Consider the following 16,069-nt stretch of genomic DNA (forward strand, 5'->3'; position numbering starts at 1 on the left):
TTAAAATTATTGACTTCTTGTTATTTAAAAATTTGTTGAATGTTGGGGGTGGTGGGAGGGTGGTTTTGTAGTGTTATCGTTATTTTAAATTTATTGCTGGATGAAAAATGTTGTTGACTGTTGGGAGTTGGTGGGGGGGGGGGGGGGGGAAGACGGGTGTTAGTTTTAAAAATTGTACATCAATTGTTACATTAACAACATTTTTTATTGAACTTTACAATTGTTATGCAGTGTCTTCTAATAACGCAAGGTTAAACATCAATACAAGGGTTTCAAACAATGGCCAGGCAAGGATGAAACGTAACGCAACTGTAACCGTCACCAACATAACTTCATGCAAAACGTTTATATATGAGCTGCTGACATAACAGTCTTGCAGCTGCGTAACTACCACAGGTCTTTTTCAGTGGTGTGGGGGGGGGGGGGGGGGGCGCAGGGGGCATGGGTTCATCGCCAGGCTGATTGTCCTCCCAGAGGTCCTCGTCCTCTTCTTCCGCCCCCTTCTCTCGAGGTGGACTGGCAGTCCCATCTGGCAATTGTTGTCCTCTCCTGATAGCTAGGTTATGCAACATGCAGCACACCACAATGAACTCAGTGACCTGCTGAGGGTGGTATTGTAGGTTGCCTTCTGAGTGGTCCAGGCACTTCAGAATTCCAAGTGTCTTTGATGATATTGCATGTGGCTATATGGCTTTCGTTGTAGCGTTTCTCGACTTCTGTCTGGGGCTTACTCAGGGGTCATGAGCCAGCTGGCAAGGCCATATCCTTTAATCCCCAGCATCCAACTGTGACCTTGTGGCTGACTCTTAAACAGGTCGGAGACAGTGCTCTCACACAAGATGTGCGTATCATGGATGCTTCCCGGAAAATTTGCATTTACTGCCATGATTATTTGCTTGTGGTCAACAACGAGCTGCACATTCAGGGAGTGGAATCCTTTTCGGTTCTGAAAAGCCTCTGCATCCTATAAAGGTGCTCGCAGGGCGATGTGCATACAATCTATTGCTCCCTGCACCTTGGGGAAGTTGGCTACTCGAGAACCCCAAAGCCCTCTCATTCTGTGCCTCCCTGGTCATCGGGAAGTTTATAAAGTTCATCCTGCATGCGTAAAGAGCTTCAGTCACCTGTCGAATGCAGCAATCAATGTGTGGCGTGCTGAGAGATGCAGCAAATGTCTCCAGCTGAGGCTTGAAAGGAGCCCGATGCATATAAGGAAAGTGCCGCAGTAACGTTAACTTCAACGGGCAGTGCGGTCCTGGTGGTGCTGATAGGCTGCAGATCTCCCTTAATTAGCTGGCATATCTCACTGAAGACCTCCTTTTGGAAGCGCAGCCTTCTAACACACATGTTATCAGACAAGTCCAGGTATGATCGCTTATCCCTGTAAATACATTGGGTGCAACATCTCCCCCGTCAGCAGTCTGCCACCTCTTTGATTGGGCACATAATGCTCTTCAATTAACCTTCTCTCATCTCTATTCTGCAGTCATCAATACTGGTTGAGAAATTACAGGCCCCATCACTATAAATGCCCCAATCTGTCTTCAAAATTCTTAAATGGTCCTCAATAAATACAATATAAACTCAAAATTAACCACAATGTGATTAGATGATTGGCAAGATTCTAAAACACCCTTAAATCACTCACGTATTACTTCAATGCTCCCATCCATTTCAGACAGCCTTTTATTAAACTTCCTCCATACTGCCGGGTTATGGTCAGGTGAGTGCAGCTTTTCTTGAGCAGCTTTTTGGGCAAGCAATCATTTGGGCGCAATGCCGAAAGTGGCACTCGGCGATATTTGAGTGCTGGTTTCCATTATAAACAGCTTTCGGAGCCTTGCACGAGTGAGGATGTCAGATTTTTTTTTTTTTTTTATAAATAGGCTGGGCGATTCAGCTCCTTCCTGTATGCCGAAAGTTGCGCCAGTGATAAATGGGTGATAATTGGGCACTAGTTTCCATTTCTCATCAAATATGGGCGATAAACTGAATCTCTGCGCTTATATGGGCGATGATGTGCCGAAAGTCTAGCCACATGTTCCTGCACCCACTTTAGAATTGTATCCTTTAGTTTATATTGCCTTTCCTCATTCTTTCTACCAAAATGTATCACTGCACTTTTCTGCATTCAATTTCATCTGCCATGTGTAGGTCTATTCCACCAGCTTGTCTATGTTTTCTTGAAATCTATCACTATCCTCCTCACTGTTCACTATACTTTCAAGTTGTGTATCATCTGTAAATTTTGAAATTGTGCCCTGTACACCCACATCCAAATCATTAATATAGATCAAGAAAAGCAGTGGTCCAAGAACCAACCCCTGGGAAACACCAATGTATATTTTCCAACTGAATATTGGGAAGACCGAAGCCATTGTTTTTGGTCGCAAGAACATAAGAAATAGCAGCAGTCTCGAGTCTGCTCCGCCATTCAATAAGATCATGGCTGATCTGATCATGAACTCAGCTCCACTTCCCTGCCCGCTCCCCATAACCCTTTATTCCCTTATCGCTCAAAAATCTGTCTATCTCCGCCTTAAATATATTCAATGACCCAGCCTCCACAGCTCTCTGGGACACAGAATTCCATAGATTTACAACCCTCAGAGGAAATTTATCCTCATCTCAGTTTTAAATGGGCGGCCCCTTATTCTGAGACTATGTCCCCTAGTTTTAGTTCCCCCATGAGTGGAAATATCCTCTCTGCATCCACCTTGTCGAGCCCCCTCATTATCTTGTATGTTTCAATAAGATCACCTCTCATTCGTCTGAACTCCAATGTGTATAGGCCCAACCTACCTTCATAGGTCAACCACATCATCTCTGCAATCAACCTAGTGAGCCTTCTCTGAACAGCCTCCAATGCAAGTATATCCTTCCTTAAATATGGAGACCAAAACTGTACGCAGTACTCCAGGTGTGGCCTTACCAATACCCTGTACAGTTGTAGCAGGACTTCTCTGCTTTTATACTCCATCACCCTTGTCCGAACTCACATCAGGTCACGCTCACCCATCACCCCTCTGCTTCCGGTTAAACAATGCCTCGATTTCAAAATTCTCATCTTTATTTTCAAATCCCTCCATGGCCTCGCCCCTCCTGGTGGTGCATTGATGTGGATAGAGTACTCATTGGCAGACGGGAAGCAGAGAGTCGGGATGGACGGGTCCTTTTCGGAGTGGCGGGCAGTGGCTGGTGGGGTGCCGCGGGGCTCGGTGCTGGGGTCCCGGCTATTTGCAGTATATGTCGGTGATTTGGATGAAGGAATTGAGTGTGGTGTCTCCAGGTTTGCGGATGACACTGGGCTGGGTGGTGGCGTGAGCTGTGAGGAGGATGCTAAGAGGCTGCGGGGTGACTTGGACGGGTTGGGTGAGTGGGCGGATGCATGTCAGATGCAGTGTGGTGTGGATACGTGTGAGGTTGTCCACTTTGGTGACAAAAACATGAAGGCAGATTATCATCTGAATGGCAGATTAGGAAACGGGGAGGTGCAGCGAAACCTGAGTGTCATGGTGCGTCAGTCATTGGAGGTTGGCATGCAGGTACAGCGGGCGGTGAGGGGGCAGGTGGCATGTTGACCTTCATGGCTAGGGGATTTGAGCGTAGGAGCAGGGAGGTCTTGCTGCAGTTGTGCGGGGCCTTGGTGGGGCCTCACCTGGAGTGTTGTGTTCAGTTTTGGTCTCCTAATCTGAGGAAGGACGTTCTTGCTAATGAGGGGGTGCAGCAAAGGTTCACCAGACTGATTCCCGGGATGGCAGGACGGAGGAGAGACTGGATTGACTGGGCCTGTATTCACTGGAGTTTAAGGAATGAGAGGGGATCTCAGAGAAACATATAAGGTTCTGACGGGACTGGACAGGTTATATGCAAGAAAAATGTTCACAATGTTGGGGAATTCCGGAACCGGGGTCACGGTCTAGGGATGGGGGGTAGGCCATTTGGGACCGGGATGGGGAGAGACTTTTTCACTCAGGGTTGTTGACCTGTATTCCCTATCGCAGAGAGTTGTTGATACCAGTTCATTAGATAGATTGAAGAGGGAGTTAGATATGGCACTTACGGCTAAAGTGATCAAGGGGTATGGAGAGAAAGCAGGAAAGGGGTACGGAGAGAAAGCAGGAAAGGGGTACTGAGGTGAATGATCAGCCATGATCTTATTGAATGGTGGTGTAGGCTCGAAGGGCCGAATGGCCTACTCCTGCACCTATTTTCTATGTTTCTATGTTTCCTTATGTCTGTAATCTCCTCCAGGCCCACAACACCCCCGCCCACTGTGCCTCCCCCTCCCCCACCCACCACCGAGATGTCTGCGCTCCTCTAATTCTGCCCTCTCGAGCATCCCTGATTATAATCGCTCAACCATTGGTGGCCATGCCTTCGGTTGCCCAGGACCCAAGCTTGAACTCCCTGCCTTAACCTCTCTGCCTCTCTTTCCTCCTTCAAGACGCTCCTTAAAACGTAACTCTCTGACCAACCTTTTGGTCACCTGTGCTAATTTCTACTTATACGGCTTGGTGTCAATTTTTTTCATCTCATAATACTCCTGTGAAGCGCCTTGGGACGTTTCACAATGTTAAAAGGCGCTGTATAAATACAAGTTGTTGTATACCTTTCTCCAGTCCAAAAAACAACCGTTCACCACGATTCTGTTTACTATCACTTAGCCAATTTCGCATCCATGCTGCCACTGTCCCCTTTATTCCATGGGCTGCAACTTTGCTGGCAAGCTGATTATGTGACCCTTAATTAAATGCCTTTTGGAAGTCCATGAACTCCTCGTCAACCACATTGCCCTCATCAAACCTCTGTTACCTCATCAAAAAACTCAATCAAGTTAGTTAAACACAATTTCCCTTCAACAAATCCATGCTGGCTTTCCTTATTAATCCATACTTGTCCAAGTGACTTAATTTTATCCTGGATTATCATTTCTAAAAGCTTCCCCAGTACAGAGGTTAAACTGACTAGCCTGTCGTTGCTGGGTTTATCCTTACACCCTTTTTTGAATAAGGGTGTAACATTTGCAATTCTCCAGTCCTCTGGTCCCACCCACCCATATCTAAGGAGGATTGGAAAATTATGGAAAGTACCTCCGCAATTTCCACCTTTTCTTCCCACAGCATCCTAGGATGCATCCCTGCCGACTTTCCTACTTTAAGTACAGCCTGACTTTCTAGTACCTCCTACTTATCAATTTTTATCCTATCTAGTTAAGAATTGGGATGTCATGTTTGTATGAAGGACTGTGAATTTGACACTTTTACATAACTAGCTCCTCTGTCACTATGACTGGCAACATCTTCTTCGGTAAAGACAGATGCAAAGTACTCATTTAGTACCTCAGCCATGCCCTCTGCCTCCATGCATAGGTCTCCATTTTGGTCCCTAATCTGCCCAACCTGTTTACTATTTATATGCCTATAGGAGACTTTTGGATTCCCTTTTATGTTAGCTGCCAATCTATTCTCATACTCTCTTTGCCCCTCTTATTTCCTTTTTCACTTTCCCGCTGAATGTTCAGCCTGATTCTCATTTATATTCTCAACCTGACATCTGTCATACATGCCCTTACTCTCTCTCTTTTGTCATCCAGAGAGCTCTGGCTTTGGTTGCCCTACCTTTCCCCCTCATGGGAATGTACCTTGACTGTACCCGAACCATCTCCTCTTTGAAGGCAGCTCATTGTTTGATTACAGTTTTGCTTGCCAATCTTTGATTCCAATTTACTTGGGTAAGATCCATTCGCAACCCACTTAATTTGGCTTTCCTCCAATTAAGTATTTTTACTCTAGATTGCTCCCTGTCTTTTTCCATAGCTAGTCTAAACCTTAGGATACGATGATCACTGTTCCTGAAATGTTCCCCTACTGACACTTGCTCCATATGACCCACCTCATTCCCCAGAACAAGAATGGGCCGGAGACATACTGATCAAGAAAGTTCTCCTGAACACACTTCAGAAATTCTTCCCCCTCTCAGCAACTTTACACTATTACTATCCCAGTCTACATTAGGATAGTTGAAGTCCCCCATTATCACAACTCTATAGTTCTTCTACCTCTATATATTCCCTGCAAATTTGCTCCTCTATATCCTTCCCAATAGTTGGCAGCCTATAGAATACACCTCGTAGTGTAATGGCACCTCTAACCAAATAGATTCTGTTCTTCACCCCTCCAGGACATCCTCTCTCTCCAGCACTGTAATCCACCTCCTTTTTTTCCTTCCCTATCGTTCCTGAACACATTATATCCAGTTATATTTTGTACCCAATCCTGCCCTTTTTTGAGCCAGGTCTCAGTTATCGCCACAGCATTATGAGGGTCTAGTGAGAAGGAAGAACTGAAGGAAATCCTTATTAGTCGGGAAATTATATTAGGAAAATTGATGGGATTGAAGGCCGATAAATCTCCAGGGTCTGATAGTCTGCATCCCAAAGTACTTAAGGAAGTGGCCCTAGAAATAGTGGATGCATTGGTGATCATTTTCCAACAGTCTATCGACTCTGGATCAGTTCCTATGGACTGGAGGGTAGCTAATGTAACACCACTTTTTTAAAAAAGGAGGGAGAGAGAAAACGGGGAATTATGACATCAGCAGTGTGGAAAATGTTGGAATCAATTATTAAAGATGAAATAGCAGCGCATTTGGAAAGCCGTGATGGGATCGGTCCAAGTCAGCATGGATTTATGAAAGGGAAATCATGCTTGACAAATCTTCTGGAATTTTTTAAGGATGTAACTAGTAGAGTGGACAAGGGAGAACCAGTGGATGTGGTGTATTTGGACATTCAAAAGGCTTTTGGCAAGATCCCACACAAGAGATTGGTGTGCAAAATTAAAACACATGGTATTGGGGGTAACGTACTGACATGGATAGAGAACTGGTTGGCAGACAGGAAGCAGAGTCGGGATAAATGGGTCCTTTTCAGAATGGCAGGCAGTGACTAGTGGGGTGCCGCAGGGCTCAGTGCTGAGACCCCAGCTCTTTACAATATAAATTAATGATTTAGATGAAGGAATTGAGTGTAATATCCCCAAGTTTGCAGATGACACTAAGCTGGGTGGCGGTGTGAGCTGTGAGGAGGACGCGAAGAGGCTGCAGGGTGACTTGGACAGGTTAGGCGAGTGGGCAAATGCATGACAGATGCAGTATAATGTGGATAAATGTGAGGTTACCCACTTTGGGGACAAAAACACGAAGGCAGAATATTATCTGAATGGCGGCAGATTAGGAAAAGGGGAGGTGCAACGAGACCTGGGTGTCATGGTACATCAATCATTGAAAGTTGGCATGCAGGTACAGCAAGCGATGAAGGTGGAAAATGGTATGTTGGCCTTCATAGCTAGGGGATTTGAGTATAGGAGCAGGGAAGTCTTACTGCAGTTATAAAGGGCCTTGCTGAGGCCTCACCTGGAATATTGTGTTCAGTTTTGGTCTCCAAATCTGAGCAAGGACGTTCTTGCTATTGAGGGAGTGCAGCGAAGGTTCACCAGACTGATTCCCGGGATGGCTAGTCTGACATATGAGGAGAGACTGGATCAACTGGGCCTTTATTCACTGGAGTTTAGAAGGATGAGAGGGGATCTCATCGAAAAATATAACATTTTGACAGGACTGGACGGGTTAGATGCAGAAAGAATTTTCCCGATGTTGGGGAAGTCCAGAACCAGGGGTCACAATCTAAGGATAAGTGGCAAGCCATTTAGGACTGAGATGAGAAGAAACTTCTTCACTCAGAGTTGTTAACCTGTGGAATTCCCTACCGCAGAGAGTTATTGATGCCAGTTCATTGGATATATTCAAGAGGGAGCTAGATATGGCCCTAAAGGGATCAAGAGGCATGGAGAGAAAGCAGGAAAGGGGTACTGAGGTGAATGATCAGACATGATCTTATTGAATGGTGGTGCAGGCTCAAAGGGCCTACTCCTGCACCTATTTTCTATGTTTCTATATTCCCATGTGGCTATTTGCACCTGCAGCTCACCAACCTTATTTGTTAATTGAGGGATAAATATTAGCCAGGACACCAAAGAGAGCTCCCCTGACCATCTTCGAATAGTGCCACAAGATTTTTTACATTCGTCTGAGGGGGCAGGCAGGGCTTCGGTTTAACGTTTCATCCACAAGACAGAAAACAGGAGTTTTGAAAAAAAGTGAAGTGGACTGTAAGAGACTTCAGGAAGACAGGCAGGTTAGCTGAATGGGTGGACTGATGTAATTTGAATGCAGATGTGCATTATTTTTGGAGAAAATGCAAGGTGTGCGAGTATACACTAAAAAGAAAGACACTAAAGGGTATGAATAAAAGGACATTTAAGTCATAAAAACGTTCAGCACAGATTCACCAGGATGATGTCAGAGATGGGAAACTATAGTTATAAGGAGAGCGTCGAGTTGCTGGGATTATTTCCACTGCAGCACGAGAAGGCCAAGCGGAGATTTCATAGAGTTGATTAGCAAAGAGTTTTGTTCGAGTGAATAGACAAGGACTATTTTCTCTGGTTGGAGAGTTGGTAACAAGGGCTCGTCAATTTAAATATCTCTAAGAGAGTGAGCAGAGGGTTCAGGAGAAATGTATTTACCCAAGAGGGTTGTTGGAGCATGGAATCCTGTGTCACAGGGAGTGGGTGAACCAGAAACCATTGCTTCTTTCAAAGGAAAATTGGATAAATATTTGTAGCAGAGAAAGATACATGGCTGTGAGGAGAGAGTGGGGCAGCGGGATTATGGACTGCTTGAGCCAACAGATAGCACAGACAAATTGGACTGAATGGCCTCCTTTGCTGTGCTGTAAACTTCTATGATTTTAGTAGCCCTACAAGTGAGTCAGCATCTTCCACATTAGATGGAAGTTATCACAACCCAGAGTTTATTTTAATTTTAATCCTCACAACTGTTAACTAAATTCTGCTGCTTTGATTAAGGAGCATTTTGAAAAGGCTTGGAACACTTTTCGTTTTGAAATAGTGAGATGATTATTCCAATGAATAAATGTGGATATCTACTTGCAATGGAAATAAGAGTATGGATAGGAAACACGTTAAATATTATGCTATCAATTACTCAGTTCCATCAAAAATCTAAGAACCTTGGACCCCAGGAACCTTGCTTCATTCCAGACTCTTTACCTTGCTCTTCTTGCCCTTGGTTTCAGTCGTTACTAATTCCTCCTGAAGTAGCTCTACGCGCTTTGCCAGCTGTTGATTTCGGAATGTCAGACTGTCCATTTCCTGCTGCAACTTCCTAACACTTTGGTCCTTCATCTTCAGCTCCTCCTGTTGCAGGGAAAAAGCTGTGTGTTAAGTCAGATTATACAACACAAGAACATAGGGAGGCACTGGACTGGAAAAGACCATTGTACTCCATCTGGCTGCTCTGGACATTATCACAGCATAAAGCAAATACTTTAGAGAATGAGTGGCAGTGTTGGGACAGTGTATCTTGCATCCCTTGGCTGTGTTCTAAATCAGCTCAAACTGAAAAGATGTAAACAACAACAATTTGCATTTTTATAGCGCTTTTAACATAGTAAAACGTCCCGAGGTGTTTTACAGCCGTGTTATCAAACAAAATTTGACACCGAGCCACACAAGATATTAGGGCAGATGACTAAACTTTTGGTCATCTGCCCCAAGAGGTAGGTTTTAAGGAGTGTCTTGAAGGAGGAAAGAGAGGTCGAGAGGTTTAGGGAAGGAATTCCAGAGTTTGGGGTCTTGGAATCTGAAAGTACGGGTACCGATAGTGGGCCGATTTGAGATGTGTAAGAAGCCAGAGTTGGAGGAGCACAGATATCGGTGAGTTGGCAGAGCTGGAGAAAGTTACAACTAAATATTGGGAAGATCGAATTCATGGTCTTTGGTCCCCGCTATGAACTCCATTCCCTAGGCGCCGACTCCATCCCTCTCCCTGGCAACGGTCTGAGGCTGAACCAAACTGTTCACAACCTTGATGCTATATTTGACCTCGAATGAGCTTCTGACCCATCACTAAGACCGGCTATTTCCACCTCCAACATTGTCCGACTCCACCCTGACTCAAATCATCCGGTGCCGAAACTCTCATCTACGCGTTTGTTACCTCTAGACTATTCTAATCAACTCCTGGTCAACCTCCCACGTTCTACCCTCCGTAACCTTGAGGCCATCCAAAATCCTGCTGCCCGGGTCCTAACTGGCACCAAGCCCCGTTCATCCATCACCCCTGTGCTCACTGACATTCACTAAAGCAATGCCTCGATTTAAAAACTCTCATTTTTGTTTTCAAATCCATCTGTGGCCTTGTCCTTCCCTATCTCGAATCTCCTCCAGCCACACAACCCTCAGAGATAACTGTGCTCCTCCAATTCTGGCCTCTTGAGCATCCCCGGTTTTAATCCTTCCATTGTTGGTAGCTATGCCGACAGCTGCCAAGGCCCCACACTCTGGAATTTTCTCCCGACACCGCTCCACCTCTTTCCTTCTTTAAGACGCTCCTTAAAACCTACCTCTTGTCATCTGTCCCAATATCTCATGTGGCTCAATGTCAAATTGTGTTTGATAACGCTTCTATAAAGTGCCTTGGTATGTTTTACTAGTTAAAGGCGCTATATAAATGCAAGTTATACAGAGATAGGGAGGGGCAAAGCCATGAAGGGATTTGACGACAAGGATGAGAATTTTAAAATTGAGGCATTGCTCAACCGGGAGCCAATGTAGGTTATAAGAACATAAGAACATAAGAATTAGGAACAGGAGTAGGCCATCTAGCCCCTCGAGCCTGCTCCACCATTCAACAAGGTCATGGCTGATCTGGCCGTGGACTCAGCTCCACTTACCCGCCCGCTCCCCGTAACCCTTAATGGTTAAAAATCTATCCATCTGTGACTTGAATACATTCAATGAGTTAGCCTCAACTGCTTCCTTGGGCAGAGAATTCCACAGATTCACAACCCTCTGGGAGAAGAAATTCCTTCTCAACTCGGTTTTAAATTGGCTCCCCCGTATTTTGAGGCTGTGCCCCCTAGTTCTAGTCTCCCCGACCAGTGGAAACAACCTCTGCCTCTATCTTGTCTATCCCTTTCATTATTTTATATGTTTCTAGAAGATCACCCCTCATCCTTCTGAACTCTAACGAGTAAACCCACAGTCGACTCAATCTATCATCACAAGGTAACCCCCTCATCTCCGGAATCAGCCGAGTGAATCGTCTCTATACCCCCTCCAAAGCCAGTATATCCTTCCTTAAGTAAGGTGACCAAAACTGCATGCAGTACTCCGGGTGCGGCCTTACCAATACCCTATACAGTTGCAGAAGGACCTCCTTGCTTTTGTACTCCATCCCTCTCGCAATGAAGGCCAACATTCCATTCACCTTCCTGATTACCTGCTGCACCTGCAAACTAACTTTTTGGGATTCATGCTGAGAGGCTGTTTGTGCACACGTTTGCACCTCCCACTGTTACAGACCCTTCCCGTTCTGTGTTAACACTCCCTCCTGTCTCCCCTCTGTCCCCCCACTCACAGGACTCTAAAAGAGTTTCATGCACAAGAGTTTCATGCACAAGGACCCCCAGGTCCCTCTGCACCTCAGCATGTTGTAATTTCTCCACATTCAAATGATATTCCCTTTCACTGTTTCCCCCCCCCCCCCCCCAAGGTGGATGACCTCACACTTTCCGACATTGTATTCCATCTGCCAAACCTTAGCCCATTCGCTTAACCTATCCAAATCTCTTTGCAGCTTCTGTGTCCTCTACACAACCCGCTTTCCCACTAATCTTTATGTCATCTGCAATATTTGTTACACTACACTCTGTCCCCTCTTCCAGGTCATCTATGTATATTGTAAACAGTTGTGGTCCCAGCACCGATCCCTGTGGCACACCACTAACCACCGATTTCCAACCCGAAAAGGACCCATTTATCCCAACTCTCTGTTTTCTGTTCGCCAGCCAATTTTCTATCCATGCTAATACATTTCTTCTGACTCCGCGTACCTCTATCTTCTGCAGTAACTTTTGTGTGGCACCTTATCGAATGCCTTTTGGAAATCTAAATACACCACATCCATCGGTACACCTCTATCCACCATGCTTGTTATATCCTCAAAGAATTCCAGTAAATTAGTTACACATGATTTCCCCTTCATGAATCCATGCTGCGTCTGCTTGATTGCACTATTCCTATCTAGATGTCCCGCTATTTCTTCCTTAATGATAGCTTCAAGCATTTTCCCCACTACAGATGTTAAACTAACCGGCCTATAGTTACCTGCCTTTTGTCTGCCCCTTTTTTTAAACAGAGGCGTTACATTAGCTGCTTTCCAATCCGCTGGTACCTCCCCAGAGTCCAGAGAATTTTGGTAGATTATAACGAATGCATCTGCTATAACTTCCGCCATCTCTTTTAATACCCTGGGATGCATTTCATCAGGACCAGGGGACTTGTCTACCTTGAGATCCATTAGCCTGTCCAGCACTACCCCCCTAGTGATAGTGATTGTCTCAAGGTCCTCCCTTCCCACAATCCTGTGACCAGCAATTTTTGGCATGGTTTTTGTGTCTTCCACTGTGAAGACCGAAGCAAAATAATTGTTTAAGGTCTCAGCCATTTCCACATTTCCCATTATTAAATCCCCTTCTCATCTTCTAAGGGGCCAACACTTACTTTAGTCACTCTTTTCCATTTTATATATCTGTAAAAGCTTTTACTATCTGTTTTTATGTTTTGCGCAAGTTTACCTTCGTAATCTATCTTTCCTTTCTTTATTGCTTTTTTAGTCATTCTTTGCTGTCGTTTAAAATTTTCCCAATCTTCTAGTTTCCCACTAACCTTGGCCACCTTATACACATTGGTCTTTAATTTGATACTCTCCTTTATTTCCTTGGTTATCCACGGCTGGTTATCCCTTCTCTTACCGCCCTTCTTTTTCACTGGAATATATTTTTGTTGCGCACTATGAAAGAGCTCCTGAAAAGTCCTCCACTGTTCCTCAATTGTGCCACCGTTTAGTCTGTGTTTCCAGTCTACTTTAGCCAACTCTGCCCTCATCCCACTGTAGTCCCCTTTGTTTAAGCATAGTACGCTCGTTTCTGACACAACTTCCTCACCCTCAATCTGTATTACAAATTCAACCATACTGTGATCACTCATTCCAAGAGGATCTTTTATTAGGAGATTGTTTATTTTTCCTGTCTCATTACATAGGACCAGATCTAAGATAGCTTGCTCCCTTGTCGGTTCTGTAACATACTGTTCTAAGAAACAATCGCGTATGCATTCTATGAATTCCTCCTCCAGGCTACCCTGTGCGATTAGTGAGCACAGGGATGATGAGTGAATGGGATTTGGGTGCGAGTTAGGGCACGGGCAAAGTTTTAGATGACCTCAAGTTTATGGAGAGTGAAAGATAAGGAGGACGGTCAAGAGTGCACTGGAAGTCGAGTTTAGAAGTAACAAAGGCATGGATAAGAGTTTCAGTAGATGAGCTGGCGCAGAGGTGGAGTCGGGCGATGCTACGGAGGTGGAAATAGGCAGTCTTAGTTATAGCATGGATGTGTAGTTGGAAGCTCATCTTGGGGTCAAATACGACACCAAGGCTGCAAACAGTCTGGTTTAGCCTTACACAGTTAACTGGAAGAGGGTTGGAGTCAGTGGCTAGGGATCAGAGTTTGTTGGAGATAACTTTTGCTCATCCAGAACTGGATATCCGACAAACAGTCAGACAATTTAGAGACAGTGCAGGGGTCGAGAAAGGTGGTGGTAAGGTAGAGTTGGGTGTTGTCAGCGTACATGTGGAACCTGACGCTGTGTTTTCAATATGATGTCATGGAGGGACAGCATGTAGAGCAATGAGAGAGCTAAGGATAGATCCTTAGGGACATCAGCGGTAATGGCGCAGGAGTGGGAAGTGAAGCTATTGCAGGTGTTTATCTGGCTACAACTGGATAGATAAGAATAGAATCAGGCGAGTGTAGTCCCACCCAGCTGGACGACAGTGGAGAGGCGTTGGGGGAGGATGGCGTGATTAACTGTATCAGACAGGTGGAGAAAGAAAAAGAGGAAGGATAGTTTACCACGGTCACATATGATTAATTTGTGACTTTGATAAGAGCTGTTTCAGAACTGTGGCGGAGCGGAAACCTGAATGGAGGGATTCAAACATGGAGTTCCGGGAAAGATGGGCACAGATTTGAGAGGCAGCAGTACATTCAAGGACTTTGGAATGGAAAGGAAGGTAGTTTTCAAGGACGGAGGGGGTCAAAAGGTTGTTTTTTTGAGCAGAGGGGTGATGATGGCAGATTTAAAGGAGAGGGGGACAGCACATGAGCAGAGAGAACCATTAATATCAGCTAACATGGGGGCCAGGAAGGAAAGTTGGGTAGTCAGCAGTTTGGTGAGAATAGGATTGAGGGAACAGGAGATCGGGTTCATGGACAAGATGATCTCAGAGAGGGCATGAGGGGACATAGGAGAAAAACTGGAGAAAGATGAGAGTTCAGGGCAAGGGCAGAGGAGAATCTTAGAGTAGGTTTAGCCTGGTGGGCTAGTGGAAGGGAAGGAATCAGCAGAAGCAGCTGACCGGAAGGTTTCAATCTTTGTGACAAAGACGTCCATGAGCTCCTTGCACTTGTTGACTGGGAGATTGGAGGAGGCAAGGGAGATGGATCCAACAACAGTTTGCACGAGAGAAAAGAAGCCGGGTGTTATCTTTGCATTCCAGGATGATCCTGAAATAGTGAGCAGATTTGGAAGACTAGAGCAGGACCTGATAATGCTTTATGTGGTCCATCCAGTTCTCTCCCTGTGAGGTTCCCCCTCCCCACCCTCCCCCAAGTGAAACCAAGTAAAACAATTCTTAACCTAGCATCTAGTAGGGATAGTACAAAGCTGCTTGTAGTTGAAAGTCTCTCCCCATTTAAATGGTTGACATAGTGCAGTAGAAAATGCCCTTGCGGCTGGCATTGGAGCATTTTATTGAGTAAACTATACAGACATTTACTCAGCATCTACCCTGTAAAATACCAGATTGAAAGATGATGCTGTGTACATTACTTTTCCCCAGTACAGGCATTCACTTGACTACATATTTTTGTTCCAAAAATAATTTTAATCCAAGATCCCACAAACAGCAAACGGCTGGGGACTATTTTGATTTCCTTGAAAACTGGCAAAGCAAGACAAAAGGACATGGAATTTCATAACATTTTACTGCAAAATAATGGGAATCTATACAGTTTGTTATGTAATTGTATTCTGATCCATATATTGAGACAACTCATATTTTGGTAGTCTAATACTAGCTCTATTCCCATGATGTGAATCATAAAACAGGTCTGCACCCATGATTCCCCACATGCAAAGATCTCATTCTCAGCTCGGCTGTCAGCAGCAGAGGGCAAAAAATAAAAAAAGAGTCATGAGAGGCAAAGGAGCTAGTCCCTAACTCATCCAACTAAGCAAGAAAGAATGAGTTATTGAAATGAAGGGCAATAGGATTGTTTTCTACCATGTGTGTTCATGCAATTTTTTGAATTTCTAGACTCATGGATATAGGAAACACAATCTCAAAGTTTATAACGACATTCAAACAAAAGAAAGAACTTGCATTTATATAGTGCCTTTCATAAGTTCAGGACATCCCAAAGTACTTTACAGCCAATAAATTACTTTTGAAGTGTACTCACTGTTATGTCAGGAAACAGCCAATTTTCACGCAGCAAGATCCCATAAACAGCAATCAAGCAACCAAATAATTTGTTTTGGTGATAAATATTGGCCAGTACACTGGGGAGAATTATCCTGCTAAAATCGCACTTGCTGGTACAAACTTGCATTATGTTTTTGTATTTAGAATTCTTTCTCCTCTCTTCCGCTCCTCCCACTCTCACTATCACAAACATTTAGGAATGCATTCCTCAAGCAATTTGCCTTTCATGGAATATATTCATACTTGGAATTGAATGTGCATCAGGTCAACTTATACTTGGTTGAGACCAACTTTCTGTACTTAAGCAAGTCTAAAATTGCTGTACCCATCATATCATTCAGACTACAACTTGATCATTTTCTGTAAAATCAAAGTC

At 44.6% G+C, this 16,069-nt stretch overlaps 1 protein-coding gene across 3 annotated transcripts in view; it reads right to left on the minus strand.

Annotated features, from left to right (window-relative positions):
• The window catches only part of ppp1r21 (protein phosphatase 1, regulatory subunit 21), a 127,187-nt gene that overhangs the window by 103,199 nt on the left and 7,919 nt on the right, over window positions 1–16,069 (minus strand). For all 3 annotated transcript variants that reach the window (XM_070888681.1, XM_070888682.1, XM_070888680.1), the window contains exon 3: window positions 9,135–9,281. In XM_070888681.1, the coding sequence (XP_070744782.1) occupies window positions 9,135–9,281 (147 nt within the window). The remainder of the gene's footprint in view (window positions 1–9,134; window positions 9,282–16,069) is intronic.

Source organism: Pristiophorus japonicus, chromosome 9 (assembly GCF_044704955.1).
Source record: "Pristiophorus japonicus isolate sPriJap1 chromosome 9, sPriJap1.hap1, whole genome shotgun sequence".
In the NCBI taxonomy this organism is placed as follows: domain Eukaryota; kingdom Metazoa; phylum Chordata; class Chondrichthyes; family Pristiophoridae; genus Pristiophorus; species Pristiophorus japonicus.